Here is a 27,182-nt window from a genome sequence, read left to right on the forward strand (position 1 = left end):
TGAAGTTTTAAATGGAATGGTAGTTGTACTAGTCACGAACAAAGACAGCCGAATTAAAGTGATGTGTGAAGTTCTAAATGGAATGAATGTTTGACTTTTACTTCATTGGTCGTGAACGAAGTTTTAAATGGAATGAAGGTTTGACTTTTACTTTGTTGGCCATGAATGAAGTTCTAAATGGAATGAAGTTTTGACTTTTACTTTGTTGGCCATGAATGAAGTTCTAAATGGAATGAAGTTTTGACTTTTACTTTGTTGGTCGTGAATGAAGTTTTAAATGGAATGGTAGTTGTACTAGTCACGAACAAAGACAGCCGAATTAAAGTGATGTGTGAAGTTCTAAATGGAATGAATGTTTGACTTTTACTTCGTTGGTCGTAAGTGAAGTTTTAGACGGAATGAAGTTTTGACTGTTACTTCATTGGTCGTGAATGAAGTTTTAAATAGAATGAAGGTTTGACTTTTACTTCATTGGTCGTGAATGAAGTTTTAAATGGAATGAAGGTTTGACTTTTACTTCTTTGGCCGTGAATGAAGTTTTAAATTGTATCATACTTCACTAGTCATGAACAAATGGTAAATGGAGTTTTAAATTGTATCATACTTCACTAGTCATGAACAAATGGTAAATGAAGTTTTAAATGGAATGAAGGTTTGACTTTTACTTCGTTTGTTGTGAATAAAGTTTTAAATGAAATGAAGTTTTGACTTACCTCATTGGTCATGAATGAAGTTTTAAACAGAATGAAGTTTTGACTTTTACTTCGTTGGTCGTGAATGAAGTTTTAAATGGAATGAAGGTTTGACTATTACTTCATTGGTCATGATTGAAGTTTTAAATGGAATGAAGTTTTGACTTTTACTTTGTTGGTCATGATTGAAGTTTTAAATGGAATGAAGGTTTGACTTTTACTTTGTTGGCCATGAATGAAGTTTTAAATGGAATGCTAGGTGTACTTCATTGGTCGTAAATGAAGTTTTAAATTGTATCATACTTTACTAGTCATGAACAAATGGTAAATGAAGTTTTAAGTGGAATGAAACTTTGACTTTTACTTCATTTGTCATGAATAAAGTTTAGAAGCAGGTAATAGTTATTCTTCACTAGTCATGAACAAAGTTTTAACTGAAATGGTAGCTATAATTCATTGGTTGGGAATGAAGTTTTAAACTGAATAGTAGTTTTAGTTCACTAGTCATCAATGACAGTTTAAATGGAATGGACATTATGCTTCATTGGTCAGTGATGAAGTTTTAAATGGAATGGAAGTTATGCTTCACTGGTCATCAGTGAAGTTTTCAGTGGAATGGTAGTTATAGTTAACTGGTCATCAATGAAATTTGACGTGGAATGGTAGTTATAGCGGGTTTCCTCTGATGACTATATCTCAGAATTACCAAATGTTTGACATCCAGTAGCTGATGATTAATTAATCAATATGCTCTGGTGGTGTCATCAAACAACACAAACTAACGTTTCAAGATTTATGTATCGTCGATACCCTACAATTTTAACGTTGATGTATTTATGCAAAGCTTGAATACTTGTAAAAATATAACACTTGTAACTTTGAAAGTGCACGGTAAATGGAATTTTAATTATATTTCACTTGTCGTGATCAAAGTTTAAATGGAATGGTTTGAGTTAATTAAGTGTCATACAAATGGTCTAAAAATGATCACATGATTAACACCTAATAGCTGCTGTTTGAACGAGATGTTAATATGTTGTTAATAGTTTATTGGTGTGTGACATAGCCCAGTGGTAAAGCTCTTGCTTGATGCATGGTCAGTCTAGGATCGATCCCCATTTGTGAGTTCATTCGGCTATTTCCCATTACGGCCAGGACACTACGCCTGGTATATCAAAGGCCGTGGCATGTGTTATCCTGTATGTACTAATGGAAAAATGTAGCGTGTTTCCTCTATAAGACTATATGTCAAATTACCAAATGATTGACGCCGAATAGCCGATGATTAGTAAATCAATGTGCTCTAGTGGTGTCGTTAAATAAAACAAACTTTAATTTTGAAAATGCACCGTAAATGGAATTTTAATTTTATTTCACTTGTCAAGATCAAAGTTTAAATTGAAAGGTTGAGTTAATTAAGCAAATGGTCTCAGAATGATTACATTCGTTTCAACTTATTTTCATGCTTATGTCCAATTAAGCTTCAAACTGCGAACCCAGTACCTACCAGCCTTATGTCCGATGGCTTAACCACGACACCTCAGCTATCTGGGCTGTCTGTCCAGAACAGTGGGCTAGTTGTTAGTGGTTAGTGAGAGAGAAGAGGGTGTAGTGGTCTTACACTTACCCACTGAGTCGTTAAAACTCGCTCTGAGTGGAAGCCGGTACCGGGCTGCGAACCCAGTACCTACCAGCCTTATGTTCGATGGCTTAACCATGACACCACTGATGCCGGTAAATTATCACATGATTAAAGGCATATTGTCACAGAACACTGACCTATTTAATGATCTAACAAAGTATTACCTGAACAAAAATAATTTGATTTGTCCCTAAATGTACTTTATTTAACCATCTTCATAACCACCATACTTCATTTATTAATGATATTTTGTAAAAATAATTGAATTATGGCAATAATCCATAATTCAAAAACTAAAATTGCCGAGAGGGTTGACATGGATTTCATTCCATCATGATTCAGTTAAGGTGATGCGATAGCTAGATTTGGTTTTCAACAATTAATGTAATTTTTATTTATTATCCATTTTTAGAGAACTAGGGTCCTTAAATCCATGACAGTATGCCTTTAACACCTACGAGCTGCTTTTTGAAACAAGATGTTAATTAATATGTTGTTAAACAAGATTTGCAATGTTTATTTACCAGGTGTTGAAGTTGTACGCATGGGAGCTGTCGTTTCAAGACAAAGTGTTGCACATCCGAAACCAGGAGCTGGGAGTGTTGTTGAAGACTGCTTACCTCAGCGCCTTCGGAACCTTCACCTGGACCTGTGCTCCTTTTCTGGTATGGTTTCATTACTGCAGGATTTGGGGCGGGACTTAGCACCGTCCGTCACAGCACTTCTGAATGCAATACAGTGGCATGATTTAGCATCTATGTTCTGCATTGGAATTAAGATGCATGATGCTATTTTATTTTATTTTATTCCTTAATCTCATCATTATCTAGTATAAGTGTCGGGTACTCGGGTCCGGGTCAAGTTTGACCCTCAAGCACTCGCGTCCAGTATTTTGGAATCGTGGATGCCCTACACAGTCGGTTTGGGATCGATCCTCGTCGGTGAGCCCATTGGGCTATTTCTCGTTCCAGCCAGTACACCATGACTGGTATATCAAAGGTATATAAAATATCTCTTGCTACTAATGGAAAAATATAGCGGGTTTCTTTAATAGCCGATGATTAATAAATCAATCAATGGTCTCTAGTGGTGCCGTTAAAGAAAAAAAACAAAAAATTATTTCAAGAGTTTTAATATGTTTAAATCAGTGTAGGGGGGACAAAAGTATTTAAAGTTGCAGACCCAGTTTCAACTTGTGAAAATTGACACTGAGTTTGCTTAATCAACAAAACCTGTAACAAATCTGGATAAAGTTACAACCGAGTGAAACAAGAAGCTGTGTTGTTGAAATGGGGAAATTATCCTCTCTAAAATAGACAAGAGCTCATCTCCATAGCCATTAGGAAGGTGGGGGTGGGACGTAGCCCAGTGGTAAAGCGATCAGCTGATACACGGTCAGTGTACGATCAATCCCTGTTGGTGGGCCCATTGGGCTTTTTCTCGTTCCAACCAGTACACCATGACTGGTATACCAAAGGCTGTGGTATCTGCAACAAATACTTTTAAACAATAATAGTCGACAAAAATACACCGACTGCCAATAACCATTAAGAGCTGGAGGCAAGATGTAGCCTAGCGATAAATCAATCGGCTAATACACAGTCAGTCTAGGATCGATCCTTGTCGGTTGGCCTGTTGGTCTATTTCTCGCTCCAGCCAATGCACCACGATCAGTATATCAAGAGCTGTGGTATGTGCTATCCTATCTGTGTTATAGTGATGTAAAAGATCTCTTGCTTCTAATGGGAAAATGTAGAGGGTTTCCTCTCTAAGACTATATGTCAGAATTACCAAATGTTTCACATCAATAGGCGATGATTAGTAAATCAATGTGTCGCCAAACCTCTGTTTTTAAAGGCAATTTATTTTGTTTGTGACATTCATTATTCATTTTCAACATTTAGTGTGTTTAGTTTATGATTCTGTATGTATAATATTTATATAAAAGCAGGTTTCTTAAAAAAAAAATATATATATATATATATATAGAGCCAGAGTACGCGTACACAAACAGCAAATAAAACAACCTGAAACAAGATGCATACCCTTGAGTTCACATTTAAATACATGTGCGGCACAAAAAGATATTAAATTCACCATTTTCCCATTTTATCACATAGATACCAATGATGAAATGAAAAGAAAGACAAAGGAAATGTATTTTATTAGAAAGTTTTGTCCACTTCTTAATGCTCTTCGTTAGATAAAAGCAACAATGACGTAATTAAATCAATCCCCTTCTACTACAGTAACCTCATAATATGTATGACGTCATATTTAGCAGTTATTTAGCAGATCCTTTCTGAAGATAACATTGAAACATGTAAAAGGATCATTATTTCTTTAAATTGTTTTTTAAAAATACATATATACTGTACACTTGTTTTCTTTTATCATTTTTATTTATATATATATATATATATATATATATATATATATATATATATATATATATATATATATATACATGTATATATATATATATACCATATATTTTTTTTGGACAGGTGAAATATATTTAGTTAATCGAGCGTGTATGATATTTATATAAAAGCATGTTTCTTTTTTTTAAACTATTTTAACAGGTAACCTTGGCAACATTCACAACCTATGTTCTGACGTCGGAAACTGGTTACCTGGATGCACAGAGAGCGTTTGTTGCTTTGTCGTTGTTCAACATTCTGCGATTTCCCATCAACATCTTGCCCATGATTGTGTCCTATGTCGTGCAGGTGAGAGTCCCAAATACATACCATGATAAGTTTTACGCAATTGTAACATTCGCTATTCCACCTACCTCTTCTTATTCTTGCTCTCTCTTGTATCACTAGCCTTATAACTCTCGATTCACTTTCCAACCCTTCTCTCCTTGTTCAACCCTTTTCAACATGTCCGCCCTCACCAGAATCTCATGCCTCCTCACATCCGTACCACGTGTGATAATTCATACCGTACACATAATAATATATGCGCATATTACATAATAACTGATTTGTACCAGGAGAGGGGCATAGCCCAGTGGTAAAGCGCTTGCTTGATGTGTGGTCGGTTTGGGATCGATCCCTGTTGGTGGGCTCCATTGAGCTATTTCTCGTTCCAGCCAGTGCATCATGACTGGTATATCAATGGCTGTGCTATGTGCTATCCTGTCTGTGGGGTGGTGCATATAGAAGATTCCTTGCTACTAATGTAAAAAAGTAGTGGGTTTCCTCTCTAAGACTACATGTCAGAATGACCAAATGTTTGACATCCTATAGCCGATGATTAATAAAGGAATGTGCTCTAGTGGTGCTGTTAAACAAAACGAACAAACACATTTTTTTCTTCAGTTAATACTTTTGAAGAGGAGCTGTACTATTCTACTTTATCGATCCTAGTTTGTATTGCATATTGTATATAGAGAATACTTTGTATTGCATATTGTATATAGAGAATAACTGGGTTTTGTCTTAAGATATCGGCTTTATCCTGTGAATGTTAGAATGGCGAATGCAGCGAAGCTTTGTCGAGCTGCATTCGCCATTCGACCTGAGCAGGATAAAGCCAATATCTTTAGACAGTAACCAGTTATTTCTTTTATCCTGCAATCAAACAGGAATAGTCAGAAAATCATTATTTATTCCATTTTTGTGTACGCAAATCGAGTATTGTCAACCTAGCAAGGCTTTTGCCGGTTGACATCATACAAGATACATGACGTCGTTCTTTGTAAGACACTAGCTACATTCTGTCACATTAAAAAAGCGTTTTAAAACTCGAATTCATAAACAAATATACAAGTTTTGTATTGTTGTTGCAAAACTAAAATTTATTTGTATTTACTGTACTAAAACAAATGATTTAAAGAGTATGTTTAGTGAAAATCTAGTCTGAAATACTCGAGTCGAGTCAGGCTTATGTCACGTGACCTATATTTTTGGTCACTGACCAAAAATATAGAGATTTATCTAGTCATCATATTTTGACAATGTTGAAAAAGCCCCAAACGTTTTTAGTCTATCATGCCTTGCCATATTTTTATTGAAAACACTGTTAACATTGTCATTTATACGATTCTGTTTGATATATAGGACAGGGTGGGACATAGCTTAGTGGGAAAATGCTCGCTTGATGCGCAGTCGGTCTAGGATCGATCCTCGTTGGTGGGCCTATTGGGCTATTTCTCGTTCCAGCCAGTGCACCATGACTGGTATATCAAAGGCCGTGGTATGTGCTATCCTGTCTGTGGGATGGTGCATATAAAAGATCCCTTGCTGCTAATCGAAAAGAGTATCCCATAAAGTGGCGACAGTGGGTTTCCTCTCTCAATATCTGTGTGGTCCTTAACCATATTTTCTCATTCCTGCCAGTGCACCACAACAGGTATATCAATGGCCATGGTATGTGCTATCCTGTCTCTGGGATGGTGCATATAAAAGATCCCTTGCTACTAATGGAAAAAATGTAGCAGGTTTCATCTCTGACTATATGACAAAATTACCAAAGGTTTAATATCCAATAGCCGATGATTAATAAATCAATGTGCTCTAGTGGTGTCATTAAACAAAATGAACTTTTTTTCTTTTTTTTTATATATAGAACAACCTTGTGTCTTGTTTCAGGCTAACGTGTCTATTGGGCGTATTGGGAAATTCCTACGACAGCCTGACCTGGATTTCGATACGGTTATTCACGAGACTTACAGTGGTAAGTATGGCTGAAGTGAGGTGGGGTCATGTCATGTCAGGTCATAGATTTTAACGTGCACATTCAGAGCATGCTCTAGTGGTGTTGTTAAACAAAACAAACTTCTTCTTCACGGCGATTTACCCATTTTTCACAGTGCTATGGTCCTTGAAGTTAAATGATATAAAACATTTGGTGTGCCCGGTCAGGAACATGCATTGCTTTATCAGTGTTTTTTCTTAACAACTATTTGATTAAACTTGGATTCCATCCTCTCAATTAGGTTTTCCTATTCCAACCATTGCCCCACAGCTAGAATATATCAAAGGCCATGGTATGGGAAGGGAAGGGAACTGTATTAACGTGCCCACATCCTTACGGTTCAGACATGCCCACCATGGGATGGTGTATATAAAAGATCCCTTGCTGCTAATGGAAAACTGTAGCGGATTTCTTCTAGAACAATATGTGAGAATGATCAAATGTTTGACATCCAGTAACCAATTTTTAATAATTCATTGTGCTCTAGTGGTGTCATTAAACTGTTACTTTTAACTTTCTTTTGTCGGTTTTGTATACATTAGTTTGTTGCTTATTTTTAGAAAACGCCATCTCAGTGAAGAATGGGACGTTCACTTGGGACAAGACAATGCCAGAACCAACACTGAAAAAGTCAGTACAAATTATCAGGGACAAGGAAATTATCTCATTTGCCAGTCTGAGTCTTGTAAAATATGAGTTTGCCCAACCTTTCTAATTTTATTCAGTTTTGTCATCAGTCTGGACAGTTTATTATTAAATTAAGTATTATTTAAACTGGCATTTGTTGCTTCTTAGTAGCAGGGTACGAGATTTAACTCAGTCGGTTGAGGCTCACCTGAGGTGCTTGCGTCACATGATCGAACCACAGTGGTGGATCCATTCCACTGGTAAAAGGCCGTGGTATGTGTTATCCTGTCTATGGGGAAAGTGCATATAAAAGATCCCTTGCTGCTAATGGAACAATGTAGTGTGTTTTTCCTCTTGATGACTAGGAGTCAAAATTACCAAATGTTTGACATTCAATAGCCGATGATTGATAAATTAATGTGCTCTAGTGGTTTCGTTGAACAGAACAAGCTTAAACTTTAACGGTGCAGACCCTAGTTTAAAGCCGTGAAAATTATCGCTAAGTTTGGTTAATCTGCAAACATGTAACACATCTGGATAAAGTTAGAACAGAGAGAAATGAGAGTTTGTTATGTTGAAATGGGGAAATACCCTCTAAAAATTGACTAAAGCTTTGCTCTTTATAACCAGTACATGCATCTTTAGAATTAGATAATAAAAATTAAAGGGACATATCCGTGAAAATTAACACTAAGTTTAGTTAGTCTACAAACCTGTAACACATTTGGATAAAGTTACAATTGAGTGAAACATGAGTCTGTGACTTTGAAATGGTGAAATACTCTCTAAAAATAGACCAAAACTTGACTCCATGACTGTTATTTCTCAGACGCACTTGTGTTTTTAAAAATATGAGAAATGCATTTTGTGATATTAAAAACACCAGGATGACCAAAAACACTTCGATGTATGGAAATGGATAATCTAATCAATAAAATTAAGTAAAGTATGATTTCAGTTCTCAAAAAAAGGCTCTAATAGTAAAAAATATGCCTTAGTGTTTAAGAACTAGGGTATGTCCCTTTAAGATAATTCTAAACAATAAAATGTTAGTAACTACTAAATTATCATCAATGTGTTTAAGCAAATGGTTAATTCTCTGAGGACTAAATCCCATTTGGAAAGGAAAAAGCGCCAATGTGTCCAGCAATTTTTATCTTTTCAACTGTCAATCAGATGTTTAACACCTCTAGAAAAGAAAAATGGAAACTGATAAAATTCTGATAAAATTCAAACACAATTTTTCTGTTTTATTAGTAGGTTAATTGACTAATCTGGTTAATTGCATATGCTTTTCTGTAGTTGGATGGCTGTTACAAAATGAAAGTCGGTACTATCGGTTAATCGACTAACCCGGTTAATTGCATATGATCGAGCTGCACTGTGGGTATGCAAATAAGCGGGTTTGACTGTATTTTTGTTTTATTAGTAGGTTTTATTCACAATCAACCAAAAAATGTGTAACTTTATTTAAATCAGATATTATAAAGCAAGATATTTTTGTTTTATTAGTAGATTTTATTCACAATTCCAAAAATGTGTCTCTTAATTTTTTTATACAACAGTTGAGTTAATCGTTGATGATGTAATTTATGTTCTGTGTTTGCAGTATCAACATAGAAATCCAGGATGAGAAACTGTATGCAGTTGTTGGTCAGGTCGGTTCGGGGAAGTCTTCACTTATTTCAGCTATTCTGGGAGAGATGGAGAACATTGAGGGCAAGGTCATCGTCAAGGTGAGGATCAGCTACTCCGTTAATAAACAGTCTAGTGAAAATAAATGTTTACAGACCGATGTAGCTCAAGCATATTCAACAAATAAATGTTTACAGACCGATGTAGCTCAAGCATATTCAACAAATAAATGTTTACAGACCGATGTAGCTCAAGCATATTCAACAAATAAATGTTTACAGACTGATGTAGCTCAAGCATATTCAACAAATAAATGTTTACAGACCGATGTAGCTCAAGCATATTCAACAAACAAATGTTTACAGACCGATGTAGCTCAAGCATATTCAACAAACAAAGTGAGATATTTTCTCTATAACAAATACTTGTCAAGTATATGCATTATTTACTATATGCTATGTTTAATAAATTACTTTTAGAGTATGCAATGTTAGAAGTCCTAAGTTAAATAACTAATGAGAATTACATGTATACAAACATTTTAATCTCTGAGTTTTTTTATATGGCTCAACAGCACTGGTATATCAAAGGCCATGGTATGTGCTGTCCTGTCTGTGGGAAGTGCATATAAGATATCCCTTGCTACTAATGAAAAATGTAGCTGGTTTCCTCTCGTAGACTATCTGTCAGAATTACCAAATGTTTACCATTCAATAGCCGATAATTTATAAATAATAATATAGGGGCGGGACGTAAATAAAACATTTCTTTCTTTTTTTTCCATTACAATATGTCATCTCATAGGTAGAGCCATAGCAATGGTAGTTTGTTTATTTCTCGATGAATGTAAAAATGTTGTCGTCAGGGAACATCATACCTGATGACGTCATTTTGTATTGGTAATTTGTCTTACTGAGTATTACTGTTTTAACCGAAAACAATAATTCAAAATAAAATATGAACTTTTAATGTTATTATTAGCAAGTATGTTTCAAATTTAATTATAAGTATTTTCTCTTATTTCTTTTACGTTCATCTGGGTATGGACAAAAACATCATCCACAAACTTATGTGAGAACAGCTTCGCCGATTCTCACAGTTTGCGTATGATGTGTTTTGTTCATACTCCGATGAACGTAAAAGAAATAACAGACAATCCTTAAATCAATGTGCTTCTATGGTATTGTTAAACAAAACAAACTTAACTTGCTTCAGCAGATCTAGATAACTTATAAGAAGTATATCAGATGTAATTTTGTTTCAGAGTTCTGTAGACCTAGATAAGTCATGAGAAGTGTATCTGATATTGTTTTGTTTCAGAGTTCTGTAGACCTAGATAAGTCATGAGAAGTGTATCTGATATTGTTTTGTTTCAGAGTTCTGTAGACCTAGATAACTGGTGAGAAGTATATCAGATATTGTTTTGTTCCCAAGTTCTATAGGCCTAGATAACTCATGAGAAGTACATCTGATATTGTTTTGTTCCCGAGTTCTATAGGCCTAGATAACTGATGAAAAGTTATTCTGATATTGTTTTCTTTCAGAGTTTTGTAGCGTACGTGACCCAGCAGGTCTATAGATAACTCATGAGAAGTTATATCTGATATTGTTTTCTTTCAGAGTTCTGTAGCGTACGTGGCCCAGCAGGCGTGGATTCAGAACGCGACTGTGAGAGACAACATTCTGTTTGGGATGAACTACGACGCTGAGAAATACGATCGCATCATCGAGGCTTGTGCCCTGAAACCCGACCTTGACATTCTCCCTGCAGGTGACCTCACAGAGATCGGAGAAAAGGTCAGATTGGGTGTATAGTAGCACATTAACAGAATTACAGAACTCATGTCAGTACCGTATTTGACCGGAAATAAGCCCAGGGGCCCAAGACAACTCATTGTAAGCTTAGCATGGGGTGGGCTTATTCCCAGACAAGGGGCCAGTTTTGTTGAAAAAAACAACAAAAAACCCCAAATAATTAAAATAAATAATAATTAAATGAACTAGGAAGAAAACAAAAAACGTCCAGTAGCACATCTATTAATTAGTGTTCCATTTGTTATTAATAAATAATAATTGTTTATTAATTAAATTGGTTTTTTTACTAGTATCTAATTATCAGAAACACACCTTCTATGTTACAATTACTTACCAGTGCTGTTTATTTACATCCAAAATTTAATGCTGAGAAGACTTAAAACAACAAACTCAATAGCGTATACACACGTTTTTGACAGGCAGCCAGCTTACACTACAAAGAATTGTCAATCTAGGCCATTGTTCTTAGCCAATCAGAATTAGCATTAACTGCGGACCCAGTGTGGTGGTAAAAATAGACATTGGTTTTTAGTTCAGACTTGGGTTTGGGTACTTCAAAGAAATGCTGCAGACATGAAATTGAAAACAATGTTACACACTGTTACTGTTAGACTACTAAATCTCACTGGTGGTAAAATATTGTGTTACATTTGTGTTTAATTATCTGCAGGAGGTATGACCTTTTAAATGAACTTTGAGCAAACTTGCAGTTTTGTGTTATTTATAAGGTGACGAAGTTGGGGGTGGGCTTATTTACGAATGAGGGCCTAATTTCTTAAATGCTATCAAAACGGAGGTGGGCTTATTCAAAGACATGGGCTAATTTCCGGTCAAATACGGTAATACAATCTCAGACATTTTTAGTTTAAAAAAATATTTTGTTTGGCTTCCAAGTTGTAAATGTATGTTCGAGATATAATAAATAGTTGTCGATGAAACATTGTGCTAGGGTTTCATTATATACAAACCATCAAAGAGGGAGAGGGACGTAGCCCAGTGGTACAGCGCCCGCTTGATGTGCGAACGGTCTGGGATCGATCCCTGTTGTCCCATTGGGCTATTTCTCGTTCCAGCCAGTGCACCTCGACTGGTACATCAAAGGCCGTGGTATGTACTACCCTGTCTGTAGGATGGTGCATATAAAAGATCCCTTGCTGCTAATCGAAAAGAGTAGCCCATGAAGTGGCGACAGCGGGCTTCCTCTCTCAATACATATGTGGTCCTTAACCATATGTCTGATGCCATATAACCGTAAATAAAATGTGTTGAGTGCATCCTTAAATAAAATATTTCCTATTTCCTTTATCAGCGAGGAGACGTGAATACTGTAGTTCTATTGCTTGGTACCTTCACCATGACACTAACTTTAAATAGCCTTCAGATTTTTTCATCTCTACTAGAACAGTTGATATAACCAATGACTTTTCAAACCTATGTATGTTACAGAAACTCATAAATATTTATGATTTCAAATTCATTTGAGTTTGTCGTGTTTCAGGGAATAAATTTGAGTGGTGGTCAGAAACAGCGAGTGAGTTTGGCGCGAGCGATCTACAGTGACGCGGAGATCTTCCTGCTGGACGACCCGCTTAGTGCCGTGGACTCGCACGTGGGCAAACACATCTTCAACCATGTCGTCGGCAGTAAGGGACTGCTCAAGAATAAAGTGTGTATAGAATTATCTAATAACTTTTAAAATGGGTATTCTAAACATGTATTTGTAACCTATGATGTTATGTTGGTAATTCACGGAGTTTAATGTAATTATTTTCTAGAGTAGATTAGTGTAATTATTTTTTAGACCAAAATACCAGTAACTCACGGAGTAATATAATTATTTTCTAGACCCGGATCCTGGTAACTCACGGAGTAATATAATTATTTTCTAGACCCGGATCCTGGTAACTCAAGGAGTAATATAATTATTTTCTAGACCCGGATCCTGGTAACTCATGGAGTAATATAATTATGTTCTAGACCCGGATCCTGGTAACTCATGGAGTAATGTAATTATTTTCTAGACACAAATCCTGGTAACTCAAGGAGTAATGTAATTATTTTCTAGACCCAGATCCTGGCAACTCTCACAGTAATGTAATTATTTTCTAGATGCGGATCCTGGTAACTCAAGGAGTAATATAATTATTTTCTAGACCCGGATCCTGGTAACTCACGGAGTAATGTAATTATTTTCTAGACACAGATCCTGGTAACTCATGGAGTAATGTAATTATTTTCTAGACATGGATCCAGTTAAGTCACAGAGTAATGTAATTATTTTCTAGACAAATACTGATAACTCACAGAGTAATGTAATTATTTTCTAGACAAATACTGGTAACTCTCACAGTAATGTAATTATTTTCTAGACCCGGATCCTAGTAATTCACAGAGTAATATAATTATTTTCTAGATCCAGATCCCGATATCTCACAGAGTAATGTAATTATTTTCTAGACCCAGATCCTGGTAACTCACAGAGTAATGTAATTATTTCCTAGACCCAGATCCTGGTAACTCACAGAGTAACATAATTATTTTCTAAACCCGGATCCTGGTAACTCACACAGTAATATAATTATATTCTAGACCTGGATACTGGTAACTCACACAGTAATGTAATTATTTTCTAGACCCGGATCCTAGTAATTCACATAGTAATGTAATTATTTTTCTAGACCCGGATCCTAGTAACTCACATAGCAATGTAATTATTTTCTAGACTCGGATCCTAGTAACTCACACAGTAATGTAATTATTTTCTAGACCCAGATCCTGGTAATTCAAGGAGTAATATAATTATTTTCTAGACCCGGATCCTGGTAACTCACGGCGTCCACTGGTTGCCAATGGTTGAGAAGATCATCGTGATGGTGGACGGCAGAGTCTCGGAGCTTGGTTCCTATGACGAGCTGCTGTCACATGACGGACCGTTCGCCCAGTTCCTCAAGACGTACTTCACCCAGGAGGAGGATGTCGAGGAAGACCCAGAAAGTAAGACTTAATTCTTTGGACTGCAGTAGGCTACAGCTTGACCTCCACTTAATGGCTAGTAAATCCTTGTCCAGACCATATCTTGCATACAGATGTATACAGGACTATCAAACCTCACAACTAGGAACAACTTGTGATGGTGGTTGGTCCAAAACAAACTGTGCATCCATCGCATTGCAAAAAAAATTCATAATTGAAATTGAATCATACCCGTAACATATTCATGAATATAGATATGGTTTTCCATCAAACTCCTAATGGCCGTATTGTGTACTTCACCGGTACTCTTGTTTTATATGCACTATTTCACAGACAGGATAGCACATACCACAGCCTTAGATATACCAGTCGTGATGCACTGGGCTATGTCTCGCCCCCTCAGAAAGTAAGATGTAATTCTTTGAACTGCAATAGGCTACAGTTTGCCCTTTACTTAATGGTTAGTGTTTCTCTAACTTGTTTTAGCATGGTGCAGCACCATGCCTCATTAGTCTGGCACCATCTTGCCTCACCGGCCTCGGTGGCATCGTGGTTAGACCATCGGTCTACAGGCTGGTAGGTACTGGGTTCGGATCCCAGTCGAGGCATGGGATTTTTAATCGAGATACCGACTCCAAACCCTGAGTGAGTGCTCTGCAAGGCTCAATGGGTAGGTGTAAACCACTTGCACTGACCAGTGATCCATAACTGGTTCAACAAAGGCCATGGTTTGTGCTATCCTGTCTGTGGGAAGCGCAAATAAAAGATCCCTTGCTGCCTGTCGTAAAAAGAGTAGCCTATGTGGCGACAGCGGGTTTCCTCTAAAAACAGTGTCAGAATGACCATATGTTTGACGTCCAATAGCCGATGATAAGATAAAAAATCAATGTGCTCTAGCGGCGTCGTTAAATAAAACAAACTTTACTTTTTACCATCTTGCCTCAATCAGCGCCATGTTGCCCTGAGATTAAACAAGCCTTTTTCAGTAATTAATTCTAAAACTGCCTAGTTTATAAAACACTCAGAAAATGTATTATTAATTGTATATATCACTGTTATATATATTTTTTGCCATTCACATTAATTAAATTTATTTTTATTTCAGTAAAAAAGAATTTGTTTTTAATGAGAAAAAAAAGTGCTGTGAAAATGCCCCAAAAGTGTTTAGTCTACCATGCCTTGCCAAATTTTTAGGGAAAACACTAATGGCCATACCAAAAATTCAAAAATAGCCAATCAAAAGAAAGATGTTAACAGGTCATGTGACTAGAAGCTTGATGCTATAAGTATGATTACTTCTCATTGGTTGTTTTTGGAATTTTGTTACAGTGCATTTTTCAAAGAGGAAACAGCACTATTTGAAGATGTGTTCTTTCTGATAAAACAACAAAAACAGTCTGCAAATCATCAAATTTATGTAGCCAAAATATTAATGTACAATATAATTTTCTTATTTTCAGTTCAAGCTCTGAAGTCAAAGATTCTCGAGAGAGTTGATTCGGTGACATCCGATACCGCAGCCACGTCAGGAGATGAAGCTGGGTAAACAAAGAAATTAGTGTTTAAATACTGTAAAGAAATGATTGTTAAATAGAGGATTTGTCATGAGTATTTTTTTATGCGTAAAAATCAACCGAGTCTATGTTAAATATCGAGGCTCTGCCGAGACAAATACTGATTAACTAGATGAGGTTGATATTTTACATATTAAAAACCATGAGTATGGAATTCTATTTATCCTATAACACTTGTAAAATAACATTTTAATTTGATATTTAGTAAATCAAAGTTCTGAAGTCGTCTCACTGTTAATATGACATCACCGCGATTAGCACAAATGTAGTTTTAAGTCACACACATCAACTAAATCTCATCAAAACTTTACACCAAGGTATACAAGTCTTGTTGGCTGTAAACAAACGACCCATTGACAGCACAACATTATTAACCAAGTTAATAACGGTAATATCAAATGGGTTTATAACATGGATCTTATGGGTAAGTTACAGTGACAAAGACTTCTTTTTTTAATGTGCAACTGAGATTAACCTCAGCTATTTGTGAGATGATATCAGTTTTTGGTAAGTAAGGCCACTAATTTCTGTGGAATTCTAATTAAGTTGAGAAAAATGAATTGTTTTGTATCAAATACAAACATTTAATCTGAATTTATTCTCACTTCAGTGCCAGATCTCTAACTCGCCGTCTGAGTCGACAAAAGAGCAAGACCGTTTCTGAAACAGATGGAGAGAAACCAACAACAAAAGATACCGATCTGACAAAGAAGGCTGACAAGGGAGATAAACTCATCCAGGAAGAGAAATCGGAAACTGGAAAGGTAAATCTACAAATCTGTTAAAGGCATAGACCCTAATTTCAGCCCTAGAAAATGGATGTTACATTTTGTTTGTCTACAAACCTGCAATACGTTTGGATAAAGTTATGAGAGAGACAACCTATATCTGTGATGTTTAAACAGGGAAATATTGTCTAAAAATAACTAGAACTTGTCTTGATAACCATTACTTCTCAGATGGACGTGCATTTTTAGAATTATGAAAAATGCATTTTGGGGTATTACAAAAACCTGGATGACGAGAACCACTTCAGGTGTATGAAAAAGAATATTCTAAATAATAAAATGTAAGTACTTCTAATTTAAATTATCAAAAAAGTCTTTAATGGTGAAAAACATGTCACTTTAAAAGTTCTCTGTAAACATTGCAAAAAAAAGAGTCTGAAAAACTAATTTTCATATCTTCTAAGTTCAAGGGCTATAACTCTGTGACAAATGTTGCCTTATAGCCCTTGAATTTAGGAGATATGAAAATTTGTTTTCAGACTCTTTTTTTTTTTTGCAGTGTTTTAAGATATTCACCTGAAATTTTGTGAACAGCTTTATCGTGTATTATTACAGATCAAATTTGACTCTCATGGAAATTTACTAATTTTTCAGAGTTATGGCCCTTGAACTTAGGAGGTTATAAAATTGTTATTTTGTGCAATGCCTTAAGATACTGAGCTCAAATTCTATGTTTAGCTCTATCATGTACAGTTACAGATCCAGTTTGACTTGCATGGTGATTTACCTGTTTGTCACAGAGTTATGGCTCTTGAACTTAGGAGATATGAAAATTTGTTTTCCAGACTTCGTGTTTTTTTTGCAGTGCTTTAAGATATTGATCTGAAATTCTGTGTATCTTTATCGTATCATGTTCTGTTACAGATAACATTTAACTTTCATGATAATTTACCCATTTTTCACAGTTATGGCCCTTGAATTTAGGAGATACAAACATTCGTTGGGTCCGGTGGGGGACATGTATTGCTTTAGCAGTACTCTCAGAATGCTTGTTATTTAGGCCAATTTTGTCAGACCAAGAAAATTTATTTCATTTCAACTTATTTTTGTGCTTATATCCAATTAAGGTTCAAGCATGCCGTCCTGGGCACACACCAGCTATCTGGGCTGTCTGTCCAGGACATGGGTTAGTTGTTAGTTCTTAGTGGTTAGTTAGAGAGAAGAGGGTGTAGTGGTCTTACACCTACCCATCAAGTCGTTAAAACTCACTCTTGGTTAGAGCCGGTACAGAGCTGTCTGTCAAGGACAGTGGCTTAGTGGTTAGTTAGAGAGAAGAGGGTGTAATGGTCTTACACCTACCCATTGAGTCCTTAAAACTCACTTTGGGTGGGAGCCAGTACTGGGTTGTCTGTCAAGGACAGTGGCTTAGTGGTTAGTTAGAGAGAAGAGGGTGTAGTGGTCTTACACCTACCCATTGAGTCCTTAAAACTCACTTTGGGTGGGAGCCGGTACTGGGCTGTCTGTCAAGCTGTCAAGGACAGTGGGTTAGTGGTTAGTGAGAAACAAGAGGGTGTAGTGGTCATTAAAACTGACTCTAGGACGAGCCGGTACTGGGCTGTCTGTCTGGTCTGGGAGTGTGGGTTAGTGGTTAGTGAGAGAGAAGAGGGTGTAGTGGTCTTACACCTACCCATCGAGTCATTAAAACTCACTTTGGGTGGGAGCCAGTACTGGGTTGTCTGTCAAGGACAGTGGCTTAGTGGTTAGTGAGAGAGAAGAGGGTGTAGTGGTCTTACACCTACCCATTGAGTCCTTAAAACTCACTTTGGGTGGGAGCCGGTACTGGGCTGTCTGTCAAGCTGTCAAGGACAGTGGGTTAGTGGTTAGTGAGAAACAAGAGGGTGTAGTGGTCATTAAAACTGACTCTGGGTAGGAGCCGGTACTGGGCTGTCTGTCTGGTCTGGGACAGTGGGTTAGTGGTTAGTGAGAGAGAAGAGGGTGTAGTGGTCTTACACCTACCCATCGAGTCATTAAAACTCACCCTGAATGGCAGCCGGTAGAAGATTGAGCTGTGTCTTTTTTTTCAGGTAAAGATGACTGTGTATGCACAGTATGCTAAGTCGATCGGGTACATGATGTCGTTGATCATCGTCATCCTCTTCGCAGCATTCCAAGCCAGCAGCGTCTACTCCAACATCTGGCTGAGTAACTGGACGGACGACGACTTGCTGAAGAACACGAGTCGGTGGAATACGTCGGAGTATCAGAACAAAAACGCAATGTATCTCGGAGTCTACGGAGGTCTCGGTCTCACTCAGGGTTAGTACACGTGTCTTGTTATTTCATCATTTACATGCGGGGGGGGGGGGGGGGGGGGGGGGGGGGGGGGGGGTGGGGGGGGGGGGGGGGGGGGGAGGGGGGGTGGGACATAGCTCAGTGGTAAAGCACTCGCTCGATGCGCGGTTGGTCTGAGATTGAGCTATTGGGCTATTTCTCATTCCAGCCAGTGCATATCAAAGGCCATGGTATGTACTACCATGTCTGTGGGATGGTGCATATAAAAGATCCCTTGCTGCTAATCGAAAAGAGTATCCCATAAAGTGGTGACAGCGGGTTTTGTCTCTCAATATCTGTATGGTCCTTAACCATATGTCCGACACCATATAACTGTAAATAAAATGTGTTGAGTGTGTCGTTAAATAAAACATTTTCTTCCTTCCTTTTACATCCAGCAGTTTTCTTCTTTGTTGTCTTGCTTGAACACAGTCAAAAGACGAAATAAAATTTTAATTTAACAACACCACTAGAGCATATTGGATGTCATATATCAGTAATTTTTACCTAAAATCTTAGACAGAATTCCTGCTACATTTTTCCATTAGTAGCAAGGGATCTTTTATATGCACAATCCCACAGACAGGATAGCGCATACCATGGCCTTTGATATGCCAGTTGTGGTGCACTGGCTGGAACAAGAAAGGCGAGATATGTTATTTCTCCAACAGTCAGGTTTTGCATTTGCTGCAATGTTACGTTTTTGCATTTAGATCGATGGAACTTGGTTTATATTTGCATGTTTGCATCAATGCATGTTTGAAAAAAAGAAAAAACATTTATTAAATTTTAGTTTTTGGTTGTTGAGATCATAGATCACTTAGCAAAATATTTCTTAAAATTGATATTTTAGTATAAATTGTTTTTAAAGGCATACTGTCACGGATTTAAGGACTTTATTTCTCTAAAAATGGATAATAAATAAAAATTACATTAATTGTTGGAAACCAAATCTTGCTATCGCATCGCCTTAACTGAACCAAGATGGAGTGAAATCCATGCTAACCCTCGGTAATTTTAGTTTTTGAATTATGGACCATTGCCATAATTCAGTTATTTTTTTCCACAAAATATCATTAATAAATGGAGTATGGTGGTTATGAAGATGGTTGAATAAAGTACGTTTAGGGACAAATCGAATTATTTTTGTTCAGGTAATACTTTGTTAGGTCATTAAATAGGTCAGTGGTTTGTTACAATATGCCTTTAAACGTGCATAGAGATGGACATCTATGAATGCAACTGTGAACGACACAAAGTACACGTACACAAATGTAAGTTTATGGCCGACAAAAGTTTTAAATATTCATAATTTTTGTCGATTTGATTCTTGCAGGGTTAGCTCTGCCACTCGCCAAATTTTATTTTAATTTGGTGGAAAAAAAATCCATGCGATAATTAATATTTTGTTGGAAAATCACGAGGTTTTTAAAAAGATTTGATGATTAATAGATAATTTGGCGAACTTTTCTGCTCGCCTAGATCTAGCCCTGTAAAGGAAGGAAGGAAATGTTTTATTTAACGACGCACTCAACACATTTTATTGACAGTTATATGGCGTCAGACATATGGTTAAGGACTACACAGATATATTGAGAGGATAACCGCTGTCGCCACTACATGGGCTAGCAGAGGATCTTTTATATGCACCATCCCACAGACAGGATATTACATATCACGGCCTTTGTTGCACCAGTCATGGTGCACTGGCTGGAACGAGAAATAGTCCAACTAGGCCTGTAAATGTCATTGTGTTTGACTGGAAACAGAGATATTTGTGAGGTAACATAATCAACTTTTTAAATGTTTTGTTTATTTCCAGCCGTTATTGTTCTCTTGTATTCCGTCCTTGCTTCTACACGAATGGTGCAGGCTGCCCGAAACCTCCACAAATCAATGTTGGCCAACATCATGCGTTCACCGATGATGTTCTTTGATACGACCCCCATTGGCCGGATCCTAAACCGGTTCTCGCGTGACGTGGAGACCATCGACAATAACCTGCCGCAGCTGGTTCGGATGTGGATAAACACAGTATTCTCGGTTCTCAGTACCGTCATCGTCATCAGCTACAGCACGCCCATCTTCCTTGTCGTGATTATCCCCCTTGGACTCTTCTACTGGCTAATTCAGGTGAGTCTGATCGATCCAGTCTTAATGTTTTTAGTGAGGGATGCAGCTGGTTCGGATGTGGATAAACACGGTGTTCTCGGTTCTCAGTACCGTCATTGTGATCAGCTACAGCACGCCCATCTTCCTTGTCGTGATTATCCCCCTTGGACTCTTCTACTGGCTAATTCAGGTGAGTCAGATCCAGTCTTAATGTTTTTAGTGAGGGATGCAGCTGGTTCGGATGTGGATAAACACGGTGTTCTCGGTTCTCAGTACCGTCATCGTCATCAGCTACAGCACGCCCATCTTCCTTGTCGTGATTATCCCCCTTGGACTCTTCTACTGGCTAATTCAGGTGAGTCAGATCCAGTCTTAATGTTTTTAGTGAGGGATGCAGCTGGTTCGGATGTGGATAAACACGGTGTTCTCGGTTCTCAGTACCGTCATCGTCATCAGCTACAGCACGCCCATCTTCCTTGTCGTGATTATCCCCCTTGGACTCTTCTACTGGCTAATTCAGGTAAGTCGGATCGATCCAGTCTTAATGTTTTTAGTGAGGGATGCAGCTGGTTCGGATGTGGATAAACACGGTGTTCTCGGTTCTCAGTACCGTCATCGTCATCAGCTACAGCACGCCCATCTTCCTCGTCGTGATTATCCCCCTTGGACTCTTCTACTGGCTAATTCAGGTGAGTCGGATCGATCCAGTCTTAATGTTTTTAGTGAGGGATGCAGCTGGTTCGGATGTGGATAAACACGGTGTTCTCGGTTCTCAGTACCGTCATCGTCATCAGCTACAGCACGCCCATCTTCCTTGTCGTGATTATCCCCCTTGGACTCTTCTACTGGCTAATTCAGGTGAGTCAGATCCAGTCTTAATGTTTTTAGTGAGGGATGCAGCTGGTTCGGATGTGGATAAACACGGTGTTCTCGGTTCTCAGTACCGTCATCGTCATCAGCTACAGCACGCCCATCTTCCTTGTCGTGATTATCCCCCTTGGACTCTTCTACTGGCTAATTCCGGTGAGTCTGATCGATCCAGTCTTAATGTTTTTAGTGAGGGATGCAGCTGGTTCGGATGTGGATAAACACGGTGTTCTCGGTTCTCAGTACCGTCATTGTGATCAGCTACAGCACGCCCATCTTCCTCGTTGTGATTACCCCCCTTGCACTCTTCTACTGGCTAATTCCGGTGAGTCTGATCGATCCAGTCTTAATGTTTTTAGTGAGGGATGCAGCTGGTTCGGATGTGGATAAACACGGTGTTCTCGGTTCTCAGTACCGTCATTGTGATCAGCTACAGCACGCCCATCTTCCTCGTTGTGATTATCCCCCTTGGACTCTTCTACTGGCTAATTCAGGTAATTCAGGTGATCGATCCAGTCTTAATGTTTTTAGTGAGGGATGCAGCTGGTTCGGATGTGGATAAACACGGTGTTCTCGGTTCTCAGTACCGTCATTGTGATCAGCTACAGCACGCCCATCTTCCTTGTCGTGATTATCCCCCTTGGACTCTTCTACTGGCTAATTCAGGTGAGTCAGATCCAGTCTTAATGTTTTTAGTGAGGGATGCAGCTGGTTCGGATGTGGATAAACACGGTGTTCTCGGTTCTCAGTACCGTCATCGTCATCAGCTACAGCACGCCCATCTTCCTTGTCGTGATTATCCCCCTTGGACTCTTCTACTGGCTAATTCAGGTGAGTCGGATCGATCCAGTCTTAATGTTTTTAGTGAGGGATGCAGCTGGTTCGGATGTGGATAAACACGGTGTTCTCGGTTCTCAGTACCGTCATTGTGATCAGCTACAGCACGCCCATCTTCCTTGTCGTGATTATCCCCCTTGGACTCTTCTACTTGTTAATTCAGGTGAGTCGGATCGATCCAGTCTTAATGTTTTTAGTGAGGGATGCAGCTGGTTCGGATGTGGATAAACACGGTGTTCTCGGTTCTCAGTACCGTCGTTGTGATCAGCTACAGCACGCCCATCTTCCTCGTTGTGATTATCCCCCTTGGACTCTTCTACTGGCTAATTCAGGTGAGTCGGATCCAGTCACAGGTGGGAGACAGTGATCAACTATAATACAATGGACAATGTAGGACAATATTTTCAGCAGTAGATAACCAACGATATAAGTTACACAATAATTATATGATTATGCGCTAGTTTCTCTTTTTAAACTGGACGTCCGTCACAACACTGAACTTATCAACCAGTTTTTAAATGCAATACAATGACATTATTTGCCATCCATGTTCAGCGCTGGAATTAAGTATTTTACTTTATTCCTTAATCTCGTCATCAGCTGGTGTAAGTGTCGGGTACTTGGGTCTGGGTCGAGTTTGACACTCGAGTACTAGAGTCCAATATTTTGTACTCGTGGAGGCCCTATTGTACAGTTTGTTACACGTTTTATTTTGTTTTTTGTTTTTTCAGCGCTTCTACATTCCCACCTCTCGACAGCTGAAGAGGATAGAATCTGTGACGAGATCGCCAATATATTCTCACTTCAGTGAAACAGTGACGGGTGCTTCCACCATACGAGCGTTTGGTGCCTCCGAAAGATTCTATCAAGAATCACAAGCTAAAGTGGACAAAAATCTTGTCTACTATTTTAGTGGGATAGCTTCAAACAGGCATGTTCATTTTTAACAGTTATGTTGAATTTTATTACTTGATTATAAGGGAACATTTTGTTTTCAAAATTGTGATTAGCGACATTTCTAGTCAACTGAAAATTGATTACCGGGTAGCAACTACTGTTAAATGTTTTAGAATTGTGTAGTTATCTTTTGAAACGTACATACCAAAGCGTGATGTAATACTAAATAAAATGTTCCCTGAATATTATGTCCCTGCCCTCAATAGCCAATGAATTAATCAAGGGGCTGAGCATAGTCCAGTAGTAAAGTGTTCGCTTGATGCATAGTCAGTCTAGGATCGATCCCTGTCGGTGGACCCATTGGGCTATTTCTCGTTCTAGCCAGTGCTCCACAACTGGTGTGACAAAGGCCATGGTATGTACTATCCTGTCTGTGGGATAGTGCATATAAAAGATCCCTTGCCACTAATGGAAAAATGTAGCGGCTTTCGATCCTCTCTCTAAGACTACATGTCAAAATTACCCAATATTTAACATCCAGTAGCTGATGATTAACAAAACATTGTGCTCTTTAAAGAAAAACAAACGTTTGATATACCAGTTGTGGGGCACTGACTGGAATGAGGAATAGCTCATAGGGCTCTCCGACGTGGATCGATCCCAAACCGACCATGCATCAAGCGAGTGCTTTACTAATGACTATGTCCCCTCCCCCCAATTACCACAGGTCCAAATGTTTTCTATCAGATTTAGATAATATTATGTCAACATTTTTAGGGTATGGTTTTGGGTGGGTTTTTTTTTACCATTTTTGGTACCATCACAAGGAATTTGCACCCCCACCTCTGTTAAAAATCCTGCAATGTGCTCTAGTGATGTAAAACACAAACCGACTAACTTCAACTGTTTACGTTTGACACCCAATAGCCGATGTATTTTTCGTGCTGGGGTGTTGTTAAACACTCATTCATTCATTCATTCATTCATTCATTCAACTGTTTACTGTTGTTTTTTGTTGTTGTTTTTGTAGATGGCTGGGCTGGCGTCTGGAGTTTGTCGGCAGTCTCATCGTACTGGCAGCGGCTCTGTTCGCCGTCAGTGAAGACGGGCTGGAGGGCGGACTCGTTGGCCTGTCAATCTCCTATGCTCTACAGGTGACCGCTACTAACTAGTTACATCACAGTAGGGCCGGACACAGCCCAGTGGTAAAGCCTTTAACATAGTTTGACACCCAATTGCCCATGTATTTTTCGTGCTGAGGTGTCATTCATTCCAGTTTGTCTTGGATCGACTCTCATCTGTGGGCCCATTGAGCTATTTTTAGTTCCAACCAGTGCACCACGACTGATTTATTAATGGTTATGGTATGTGCTGTCCTGTCTGGGATGGTGCATATAAAAGATCCCTTGCTACTAATGGAAAAATGTGGTGGGTTTCCTCTCTAAGTCTGTCAGAATTACCATATGTTTGATATCCAATAGCCGGTGATTAATACATTAAGGTGGTCTAGTGGTGTCGTTAAATATTAGCGAAACATTTTCACAGACAGGAAAGCACGATTAGTTACCAAAGCATATAGTGTATTTTTAATGGCCTTGTCTATTTCAAGCCCTGTATACAAAATGAAAAACAAACTGTTCTTGTGTTATACAGGTAACAGCAAGTTTGAACTGGATGGTTCGGATGACCTCTGACCTTGAAACGAACATTGTGTCGGTGGAAAGAGTGAAGGAATATTCTGAAACACCTACAGAGGTAAGTTGCGGTAGATTTACAAAGATTTCAGTACTATCTATTGGTTTGTAAATAAACTATTGCCAAATTAAATTGATTCGTATTTTAACACCACTGTACGTTGTGATTCATATTTTAACACCACTGTAGGTTGTGATTCATATTTTAATACCACTGTATGTTGTGATTCATATTTTAACACCACTGTACGTTGTGATTCATATTTTAACACCACTGTATGTTGTGATTCATATTTTAACACCACTGTACGTTGTGATTCATATTTTAAGACCATCGTACGTTGTGATTCGTATTTTAACACCGCTGTACATTGTGATTTGTATTTAACACCACTGTACATTGTGATTCGTATATTAACACCACTGTACATTGTGATTCGTATTTAACACCACTGTACATTGTGATTCGTATATTAACACCACTGTACATTGTGATTCGTATATTAACACCACTGTACATTGTGATTCGTATTTGAACACCACTGTACATTGTGATTCATATTTTAACACCACTGTACATAGTGATTTGTATTTTAACACCACTGTACATTGTGATTCTTATTTTAACACCACTGTACATTGTGATTCTTATTTTAACACCACTGTACATTGTGATTCATATTTTAACACCACTGTACATAGTGATTTGTATTTGAACACCACTGTACATTGTCATTCTTATTTTAACACCACTGTACATTGTGATTCATATTTTAACACCACTGTACATTGTGATTCGTATTTGAACACCACTGTACATTGTGATTCATATTTGAACACCACTGTACATTGTGATTCTTATTTTAACACCACTGTACATTGTGATTCTTATTTTAACACCACTGTACATAGTAATTCGTATTTTAACACCACTGTACATTGTGATTCGTATTTTAACACCAGTGTACATTGTAATTCATATTTTAACACCACTGTACATACATTGTGATTCATATTTTAACACCACTGCACATTGTGATTCTTATTTTAAGAACACTGTACATTGTGATTCGTATGTTAACACCCCTACAGGCTGACTGGGAGAATCCATTTAGACGTCCACCTCAAGACTGGCCGCAGAAAGGAGACATCAACTTCTTGAACTACCAGACACGATACCGACCGGGTCTTGATCTCGTCATCAAGGGAATAACGTATAATGTCCAAGGAGGGCAGAAGGTAAGTTCAAACTCGAGTCATTTCCGATCATCAATAATAATGTGGTTAAGTTCAAACTTTAGTCAATTCTGATTTGATACTGTGGTTAAGTTCAAACTTGAGTCATTTCCGACCATCAATAATAATGTGGTTATGTTCAAACACTAGTCATTTTTGAATTGATACTGTGGTTAAGTTAAAATTTTAGTCATTTCTGATTATTCTGACTTGATACTGTAGTAAAAATTTCTGATTATCATTAGCATTGACCGGCCTCGGTGGCGTCGTGGTAGGCCATCGGTCTACAGGCTGGTAGGTACTGGGTTCGGATCCCAGTCGAGGCATGGGATTTTTAATCCAGATACCGACTCCAAACCCTGAGTGAGTGCTCCGCAAGGCTCAATGGGTAGGTGTAAACCACTTGCACCGACCAGTCATCCATAACGGGTTCAACAAAGGCCATGGTTTGTGCTATCCTGCCTGTGGGAAGCGCAGATAAAAGATTCCTTGCTGCTAATCGGAAGAGTAGCCCATGTAGTGGCAACAGCGGGTTTCCTCTCAAAATCAGTGACATGGGACTGCATGATCTCAGATCTAGACTCACCATTCTACCACAGGTAATAAACACATGACATGGGACTGCATGATCTAGACTCACCATTCTACCACAGGTAATAAACACATGACATGGGACTGCATGATCTAGACTCACCATTCTACCACAGGTAATAAACACATGACATGGGACTGCATGATCTAGACTAGACACCATTCTACCACAGGTAATAAACACATGACATGGGACTGCATGATCTAGACTCACCATTCTACCA

The 27,182-nt window shown here is 38.1% G+C and overlaps 1 protein-coding gene across 1 annotated transcript in view; it reads left to right on the top strand.

The window, feature by feature from the left end:
• The window catches only part of LOC121385806 (multidrug resistance-associated protein 1-like), a 68,713-nt gene that overhangs the window by 30,607 nt on the left and 10,924 nt on the right, over positions 1–27,182 (top strand). Inside the window, exons 12-28 of the mRNA XM_041516595.1 lie at positions 2,862–2,999; positions 4,920–5,066; positions 6,936–7,020; positions 7,602–7,671; positions 9,278–9,404; positions 10,924–11,100; positions 12,617–12,784; positions 13,929–14,112; positions 15,552–15,633; positions 16,276–16,429; positions 18,478–18,709; positions 20,547–20,857; positions 23,272–23,471; positions 24,468–24,591; positions 25,091–25,192; positions 26,224–26,411; positions 26,840–26,966. Of these exons, the coding sequence (XP_041372529.1) occupies positions 2,862–2,999; positions 4,920–5,066; positions 6,936–7,020; positions 7,602–7,671; positions 9,278–9,404; positions 10,924–11,100; positions 12,617–12,784; positions 13,929–14,112; positions 15,552–15,633; positions 16,276–16,429; positions 18,478–18,709; positions 20,547–20,857; positions 23,272–23,471; positions 24,468–24,591; positions 25,091–25,192; positions 26,224–26,411; positions 26,840–26,966 (2,616 nt within the window). The remainder of the gene's footprint in view (positions 1–2,861; positions 3,000–4,919; positions 5,067–6,935; positions 7,021–7,601; positions 7,672–9,277; positions 9,405–10,923; positions 11,101–12,616; positions 12,785–13,928; positions 14,113–15,551; positions 15,634–16,275; positions 16,430–18,477; positions 18,710–20,546; positions 20,858–23,271; positions 23,472–24,467; positions 24,592–25,090; positions 25,193–26,223; positions 26,412–26,839; positions 26,967–27,182) is intronic.

This window comes from Gigantopelta aegis, chromosome 12 (genome assembly GCF_016097555.1).
Source record: "Gigantopelta aegis isolate Gae_Host chromosome 12, Gae_host_genome, whole genome shotgun sequence".
NCBI classification, from domain to species: domain Eukaryota; kingdom Metazoa; phylum Mollusca; class Gastropoda; order Neomphalida; family Peltospiridae; genus Gigantopelta; species Gigantopelta aegis.